General features: G+C 39.9%; 1 protein-coding gene across 7 annotated transcripts in view; it reads left to right on the top strand.

Moving 5' to 3' along the window:
- Positions 1 to 9274, top strand: part of DISP1 (dispatched RND transporter family member 1) — an 89690-nt gene that overhangs the window by 47134 nt on the left and 33282 nt on the right. For all 7 annotated transcript variants that reach the window (XM_035321608.1, XM_035321609.1, XM_035321613.1 and 4 more), the window contains one exon: positions 6852 to 7388. In XM_035321608.1, the coding sequence (XP_035177499.1) occupies positions 6852 to 7388 (537 nt within the window). The remainder of the gene's footprint in view (positions 1 to 6851; positions 7389 to 9274) is intronic.

The following is a 9274-nucleotide window of genomic DNA, read 5'->3' as shown; positions in this document are numbered from 1 at the left end:
TCTCGTGTAAGCAGCCCCCTTTGCTTGTGCAAGGCTGCAGCCCAGCAGGAACGCCTTAGGACGGAACCGTGCTACCGCTGGAGAGAGAAACAGCCCGCCCGTGTCGGGCTCTGTCGCCTTCGCTCGCTTTGCCCTCGGAGTGCAGCTCGGCGAGCGGGCGCTGAACTAAAACCAAGGCGCCCGTGGAAAGGAAGCGGAAAAGAGCCGCGCTAGCACGCCTGGCTTTCGAGGAAAATTCCTCTTGGGCTGGGTGTGTGAGGCTGCCTGCCTGCGTTTTGGCTGTGCGTTTATCAGCCAGGTGTGCCGCCGGCCCGTGTGCCTACCTGATCGGCCTTGGCTTTCCTGCCGAGCGCTTTGCTGGCTTCGTGCACGGCGGTTGTGAGCTCGCTGGTGCTTCCGTCAAAGTGTAAGGAGAAATGCTGTTATTAGCAACAGATTCTTAACAGTTTTCCCAGCGTAGCCTTCAAATATGAGAACAAAAGACCTGTTTCTAAATAGATGGTCAAGAGTTTTCTTAACCTATTGCATGACGTGATAGCGTGGTCAGGATGATGACAGAATACAGCTCCAGCTATGCCTGAAGAGCACTTCTTTTTGTCTCTGTTTACAGCTACAGTATTGTAAATGGTAATCCCACAGCGAGATGAACAAAAATAAGAAGGGTTTTCGATACAAGTAATACCTTTTACATACAGAAAGACATATCTCTCACCTCTCTGTGTAAACTGGATTAGAGCTATTTTGGTTCAGAATACTTGCAACTGCAAAAACTTAAATATCTTTAGTAGGGTAATGGCAAATCACTAAATTGAGTAAATAAGACTGTGGTGAGATCCTAGCAGTTGTAACCTTTGTAATGTTTGCTTTTTTTTAACAGATTTCCATGCTCTTAAACTGTGCTGAGGTATACCTGCTTTCCAGAACTCCGCACTGTTTTCCTATGTAACATGTTTTGTTCTAAGCAGTCTGTAGCTGTATCTCTTTCCCTTTACAGAACTCTGATTATGTGGAGCTCTTTTTTTTTTCACTTTCTCAATACTTTTTTTTCCATTTTCCCTGCGCGTATACGTTTAAGAATTTTAAAAACAAACTTAAAGGTTGTACAGAACTTGTGGAAGAGAATTTTCAGGGCTCCTTGTTGTTAACCTCTACCTATAGCTAATTATCTTCATGATGAACTCTGACTTTAGAACGATTTTGTAGTTAAAGCACTGCAATTGATTTTTTTTTTTTTTTTTTACACAAAGCTTGGCAAATGATTTCTGTAAATATTGTTTTACTGTTTGTGCCAGGAAAAGTGACTTCAGCTTAAAAGCAAAGTGTATTTCTGAAGTTCTTGCAAAATCTTTCCCACCCTCAGCAGTTTTTTCCAGCTCCCTCCTCCACAGCTGGTGGGAGGGGGTCATTCTGTGTGCCAGCTCGGCAACACTGATTCACCAGTGCCCATCTGTAGCATGAGCTGTGGTGCTGGCATGGGGACATCTGGAAACTCCCTGTCACAGGAATTGCAATTCCTGGGCCAGCCTGCGATGCAGGAAATGAAATCTTGGTGTCTCAGGTTCAAGACAGGACGGCTTCTTAGAAGGTCAGGCTGTTGGGAGGAATGGAAGAACTTTTTTGAATCCCTGAGTTTCAAAACCTAGTCAAAATGAAAACGGAGGAGGAGAAATTTCCATTCTGCAAATCTCTTTTGCTTCATCACTGCATTCTAACTACATCTGCATGGCAAAAATGCTTAGGTGGCTGAAAATCTGCTTAGCAGGGAGACATTGAGAAAATCTATATTTATAGACTTCTCAGAAAATAAACTGACCATAGTCACATTTCTCAAAAATAGGTAGTGTGTTGTATCGATCCTCGAAGTGAAGTAGTTCTGTTAGTGTGTTGCATAAACCTGTGTGATGAGATTTGGAGATTGTTCTAGAAGATAAAGTTGCGTGTGTGTGTATAATATACTTTAAATTCCTGAAAACAAAGTGGAAAGGACAGAGAGCGCTTGTTTTCTAGTAAGTGTCTGTATTTTGTATAGCGACAGCTTTTCAGGGAAGACACAGTGGTTAACAGCTGAACCAGAGAAGCAAGAGGCAGGGTATTGAGAGAAACCAAGCACCACATATGAATGCATAGGAGTAAGAGCTGGAGAATTTGAAAAATGTCTCGCTGAGAGCCAAACTGGAGATCAACAACCATAAAACATTAAAAAGCTGTTTGTCTTGCTAAAGAACACTGCAGTGATAGATAACTAGACGTCTCCCATAAAAACCAATATCAAACACCAGGCACCACCTGTTACTTCTGGGAACGCTGAGAAAAAGCAAAGCTGCAAGGAATTCTGGTGATGTGAAGGAGGAGAAAGCCCTCCTTAGAGTGGCTGTGCACTAACTGGCACAGCAACCGAGTCTGCAGAGGGTTTACACTGAGACTGCACAACCCATTTGCCACATGAAAAAACGTGTAGCCACTTAAGGGACTGTAAGTCCGTTGTAATATTTCATCTGGAAGGAGACTTAATAGGCAACAATGGGATTGTTAAACATTGCTTATTTTGAGAACGCACTACTTCTGGAGTTAAACTGCTTCAGATGAACTTTTGACGTGAAATGACTCCCGCCCCCCGCTTCCCTTCAGACATAAGTTTACGTCAGAACCCTTGTGCTTTGTGGCTGCCAGGTTTGGAAGGGCCAGAAAACCCGGACCAATTCGGTTGGCTGGGTGGCATGCTGCTGGTTAGAGCTGCAAGGCTTTTGGTAACTTTAAAAAGGGACTTGAGTTTTCTTACTTTAAATGAAAAGAAAATAGTCTTATAAAACAATTTGGTTTTATTTTGGTGCAAGATGCAGAGTCTTAGGGTATGTATCTTAAGTGGTTAAAAATAACAAATACAAGTAACTTTTTTCATCTTCTAACAATCTATAAATTATCTATACTAATATGCTCAGCTATACTAAATTTCCACTACATCATTCCCTCTTGAACTTGCACTTCTGTCATTCTCAATGGCAGGCATTATGAGTCCAGATGGGATTTGATGAACCAATGTTTTTTTTAAGTCTTTAAAGTGAAGAAAAATCTTTCAGTTGAAGCCAAAGGAACAGGTGAACTTTATCCAAGTCTCAAAGGAACACGCTAGTTAGGGAACACCAAATCCTACATAGTTTCAGCGTGGTACAGCATTACTTTATTTCCTGAAGGGCTTGCAATGCAGATGGCAGATGTCTGCTGGGTAAGCTGTGTTCCTTGTTAGCTCTACAAATAATAGAGGGATTACTCCATAAAACTGTCACTATGTAACATTGCCTCTGCAGACTGTGGAACAGTGTCATATCTGGAAAGTACTAAACTTATGGCTGAAGTGCTTTCTTAGCAGTTACTGTTATCAAGCATCCAGTAAGGGTGGGTAATTCTGCTTTACTTTCCCTAGCAGTCCAGCTGCTATAATTTCTAAATACACATTTGTGTTTAAAATAATGTGTGACCAGCCGGAGAGGTGAAGAGAAGGGTGGATAACCAAGTATGGTATATTAAACATCTAGGTTAACTTTTTTTTTTCTAATTGAATGTATTCTTCTGTTAAGTAGGGCCGTGTATATTAAAATTGGTGTTATATCCACAGCCCTTGTTCTCAGAGACTGTTTTAAAATACTCTTACTCCAGGTTTTCTTTCCTTCCTGGATGCAGGGGTTGTTTTCCCATGTCTACATGTTAATAAAATCTTATTTTACTTTTACTTGGTGCATTTAACTTCCCTATTTGTGCATCCTCTAAAGGAGACTTTCTCAGGTAACTGTTTCCTTGGGCCATTACATTTCACAGTAAGTTCCCAGTCATTGCAGTTGTGGTAGATGAGACAAACCACAGCGGAGAGATAACAACTGCTGGTGAAAGTTTGGAAGTGGAATTGCACGCTTGTATAAAGCGTGGTGCAGGGAATATCACAGGACATAATTTATAGTACCTTCAAATGGGCAAGACGAATTGAGATAACACTGGACTTCCCAAGTGACATCAACCATCTTACGTTTCCTTTAAAAAAAAAAAAAAGGCACACAAAGTTACCAAAGCAAATGAAAAGAAGCAGTTCAACCAATTTTTGAGAATTAGTTTGGTTTGAGCAACAATTCTTCTAAGCTCTGGAATAAAACACCTAATCATGTGGCTGCCTTAAGCGTGCAAAGTAGTTTTGCTGACTTTAATAGAGCATAGAAAGAGCTACAGGGTGAGCAGATACTTCCATGTCTCAATCAGACTCGATGAAAATGGGTAGAGCTCCAGTGCTTCTCAATGCTTATGAAGGAAGAATCAGCTTAACCTGTTAATTTTTTTTATAGCTTGAAATAGTTCATGAATGATTTGCTCACCAGGGGAACAAAGGCAGAATTATGTTGCTCATGTTGTTGTACTGCTGATGGTGATCTCTGGCTCTTTCTTTGAATTTACTAGTTTCTGTAGTTCTCTTTTCTGAAAATTGTGTTTAAAATGAAAAACATGCAGGTAGGTATTACATCCACTGAAAATAAGGCTTTTTATATGTCGTCATGTTAAATGCAGGTGGTGGTGCTGTCTGAAACAGAAGTCATAATCCTTGTGTTGGTGTTGAGCAGAAGCACAGACACTGCGAATGTCTCTGCGCTGAGAGCACCAGCTCCCAAGGGCGTGAGCTGTAACGCTTCCATCTCTGTGCTGCATGCACGCCTCATGCGTAAATGCCTGTTTTCCTTCATAAACTGATTCGAAACAGCCACCAGAAATTATGCAGTGTTATCTCAATTGCTGCATCCACAGGTGTCCTGGGTTTAAAGCAAAAAGGATGTGGTCCTTCATCTGGAAGGATTCGATATCTGCAGGATCTCCATACCTGATTTTCAATTACAATAATAGTCTGCAGAGCTGTAACTTTCATCAGCTTACAGCAGTCTCAAGCAATGATATTTAGTCCAACTAACGTAGAAAAAGAGATGTGACAACACCGCCATGCATTGAATCTGTTACATGAGCGAATGAAAACAATCAGGCAGAAATTCCTAAAATGCTGCCAGCCGACTCAATGGGAGCTTTCTCTGCCTTGCTGTCCCTCCGCCTTGCTCTAGTCCACTCCAACAGCCTTTGAAGCTGCCTACAGTTTGCGACAGAACTTGACTGTTCAAACACAGCAACATTTCACATGACTAATGCATCTCTTCAGGCTGAACCAAACTTTAGCCAGCCACTTGAATTTACTCTCTGTGCTCTGTGAAAAGTCTTCAATGGGCTTGACTTGCCTGGCCCCGGGAGGGGGTATTGGGCAGGAATGTGTGGAATTGGACTCTGGAAAAATCACCTTGTTTAGCAGCATATTCTCCTGCTCTGACTGCTTATCTAAATGAAAGTGACTTCCCAGGGAATCTGACTCCGCACATGATCTAGAACAAATAGCATAGGATTAATTTTTTGTTTCAGAAGTGAAGGATTTAGTTATGTCTCGGGGAGATCCTGCACAGGGGGGCTGCTGGGGGCAGCATTCCTCTGTGCAAAGCGCTTTCTGCTCAGAATTAGCATTCAGGCAATTAAATAGCTCAGCTGGCTGGGAAGGCTTAGCTCTGAGCACTCGGCAAAGGTAACAGAGAAGAAAATGAGTTAGAAACTTTCTCACTTATCTGTCTTAACCTTTGTGTTGTGTCTTTCCACAAAGTTCAGTATCTGTAATGCAAGCCTCGCAATTTCAGCGTGGAATGTTGCTGTTTCAATTCAGTACTAGGAAGTTAATGTGACTAGCCAAAGCAGTTATAATGAACTGATTCTAATTTTTAAGCAAATGTTGGGTTGGTAGTGTAAATAGCATATAATTAGTTTGTCCTTCGTTCTTATTTCTCCTTACTCCTCCTTCCTCCCCCTCCAAAAAAGCCATGAAACTTGGGAAACAAATTCTTACCCTGGTTAAGTGTCATCTTTGACCTTTCTTGTTATTTATCAAAATCATCTCTAGCTTATTTCCAAATCTTGTTAAAATATAACTAGAGTTAACATAAAATTATCTATTGTAAATTTTGAGTTTGAGACAAGCTCCTCATCCACTTCTCCAAAATTAATATTTTTTACTTATGTTTTCATCAAAAAAAAAATCCTTTAGAACAAAATCTTTAATATCCTTTATTTTCAGCACAGTGCATTTCTTAATTGCTTATAGAATATGTCACTTGTAAGGATGAGCTTCTCAATCTGTCGTAATTGAATGATAGGATTTTTTTAAGCTTAGGAAAAACATTTTGTGATATTATGTATTTTTATTATTCATAACAGTTCATTTTGAATTTTTGCTAAAGACCTAGACTACCACCCAGCAATTTTGACAGATGTTTAATTTATTTAGATGAGGGTTTTTCAAAGAACATCTTCAAAGTTACGAATGTGCCCGGTTTTCAGTAGAAATGGGAGGATAAGAAGGAAAGTTACCAAAGCCACACATTAGTGGTGATTAAACAGTTTATACTGTGTGGTCCTCTCTCCTGCTGGCTTTCAAAGCACACAGGCAAAACTGCAGTGCAAAGTTGTGGATCGTTATGCAGTTTATACGGAAGTCTGCTTTCATAAATAGTGGCCATTACGTAGTCTTACACAAAACGATCTTGTTCCCCTGCTTCTCAGCCATTACTTGTTGGCTATGACCCAGAGACTGTCATTTGACTTGCATTTTGCTTTAATTACTTAATGTAACTTTTGTAACAAGAATGTCCTTCAAAACCTTCCTGACAATGTGACCATTGCCCTGCGTTATGAGAGATGAGAAGAGCTTTATTAATTTAAATCTAAAGTTATTTCTGAGCATCTGGAAACCCTGCAGCTCTGAAAACTTTTCTTTATTTTTGTTTCTTCAGGAACATCTCCTATCCATCAAGAACTTGGAGCATGGCAATGAGTGATGTCAGTGAGTCTGTGATTCTGAGCAATGGCAGCATCTTGTCAAATGCTTCTAGCCCAGGCATTATTGCAGCTAATGATGGAGACGTTGCTGTCCAACAGCTCTCTTCCAAGGAAACACCAAGAACAAAAACAAGTCCAAACGGCTGCCTGCAACTCAACGGTACAATCAAACCATCCTTTCTGCCTTTAGACAACCAAAGAACTCAGCAGATGTTGTCGCAATGCTGCCACCCCTGCCCATACCATCATTCTTTAAGTAGCCATAATAACAAGCAAGAATGTCATTCGGTGGTTGGCAGCTCAGCATCATCTCCTATGACTTCGTGCTGCATGCAGCCACATACTGAGTATTCAGCATCTATTTGCCAAAAACACCCACCCATATATCAACCTGCGTGCTGTCTTCAGACCTCCCCAGCCTTCTGCCTTCACCATCAGTGGCCTGACCATTTTCAGCATCAGTCTGTGCAACAACATATAGCCAGGATAAGGTAAGCAGACTGCAGTTTTGTTGTTGTTAGTTCTCAGGATGGGTAGCTGTTTCCATAAATATTTCATTTTCTTAAAAAGAAAAAAAAAAGATGATGAACAAAACTTCTGTAGTGTTTATCAGCTAATCTTTAATGTGTTAACAGCATGTTTTTTTTTTTTTTTTTTTTTTTTTGCAAGTATCCAAGTCAGGAAACTAGTTTTGTTTTGCTACATGAATATTGCTGAAATGAATCAGTTCTTTCTGGAAAAAAAAGGCTGTTTTTAATTCTTGGGATATTGTTTGGAAGCCCCTTAACTCTTTTCCAAGACACAAACACCTACATTATGTGAAATGAACTAATGCAGAGATAGCTAGAGTGCACTGAAAGAACTGGCATGTCTACATTGTCTAAACAAAACCCATATTTCCCTCAAAAGGTGCTTTCGAACCTATTTTCAACATCGCTATTCATAAATGTATTAGCTGTGTTTTTTCTTTGTCAGATCAGCTTTCTCAGTGAGTTGCTTCCATGTGTTTTCAGCATATCTGCTGAACTTTAAAGTCACCCTAGGACTGAGAAACTTTGGATTGTTCCACATTTTGAATCCTTTCTGTCTTCCACTTTAGAGAAATTTGCCTCTTTATCTGTTAGTGTTGGAGATCCAGTGACAGTAATCCTAGCTATGAGGAAAATCTGCTGCAGCCTGCTGGTTCTGGGGGAGATCGCTGTCAGTCCCAGAGGCAGTTTGTAAAAATCAAATTCCCCATTGCAGTAAGACACCTCTTAGTTTTTTATGAAGGTTATTTTTTTTCTGTGTTGCACTTAAGCCAGATTGGATGGTTTTTCACTGGAGTAATAAAAGCTACCCTTCTCTCTGTTGTCCAACATTTGCAACCTTGCTCTAAAACTTGGAGCTACAAGTTATTCTCAGACAGTTATATGCATTTTGTCTCAATGAAATGTATGAACTAATCTTAAACTTCTGAGAATAGTGGGACAGACTGGGACAGATTTCCAATGTGGAAAATGTCGAAGTGAATAAAGCTTTTTTCCTTAAGGTAAAAGCAGGTGAAAATAAGGGTAATACAAAGTATAAATCAGCATTCCCCTGCCAGTCGTTCCTCTTACAAAAGGAAAAAATCTTTATTGTTGGAACTGCTTCAATCAGACCTTTTTTCCATTCCATACGTATTTATCTGTTAAGAAAAGCTGAAAACTTGCATATAATTCTGTATGCAGAGGTATGGGGGGAAGCTGAACTAGTCAGTTAAATCAGTCAGTTGTACTTTTCAGTGTCAAAATGGCAGCACTAATTTTTGCTGTTTTTCTCATTCTGGAACAGGTCTGTTAAACTTCATCTGTATTCCATGGCCTTGAGGAAGGGAACAAATTTGATGCATAATCTGGGTTTCTGTTTTTACTCCAGATAAGAGCACTGAAAAGTTATTTAGGATATGGTAAAATAATGATTTCCATAGTATTTCAGAAATACTGCATTTTTGTTGAGCTACTCTGATTAGGATCTTGAACCAAGATGCTTTTTTTAATCTTGGACTACCTTACCATTACATACCTTAGTACATAAATGTACATAAGTTATTTATAATTTGATAAATGTTCGTCTGAGTGTTAGCAGTCAAAATAAGGATAGAATCTGGCCTTTAAAGCATCTGTAGTTATTAGCTATCTGCTCTAGCATACGTATCCATATCGAAAGTTTTTATTTTCTGGAATTCCTTCTAGAACTGAATCTTGTCAGCAAGAAGATGCTTGCAATATGCAAATTAAATATTTTCATCAGTCTTCTAAAAGCCACCCAGCCTATAGTTGCTGTCACCTGTTTTTAGCTCTAAACATGGCAAACAGGACTCAAGTCTCTTGCCATGCTGGGGAAGCTGGACTTT

This window comes from Oxyura jamaicensis, chromosome 3 (genome assembly GCF_011077185.1).
Source record: "Oxyura jamaicensis isolate SHBP4307 breed ruddy duck chromosome 3, BPBGC_Ojam_1.0, whole genome shotgun sequence".
Lineage (NCBI taxonomy): Eukaryota > Metazoa > Chordata > Aves > Anseriformes > Anatidae > Oxyura > Oxyura jamaicensis.
This window is presented reverse-complemented; position numbering and strand designations above follow the sequence as displayed.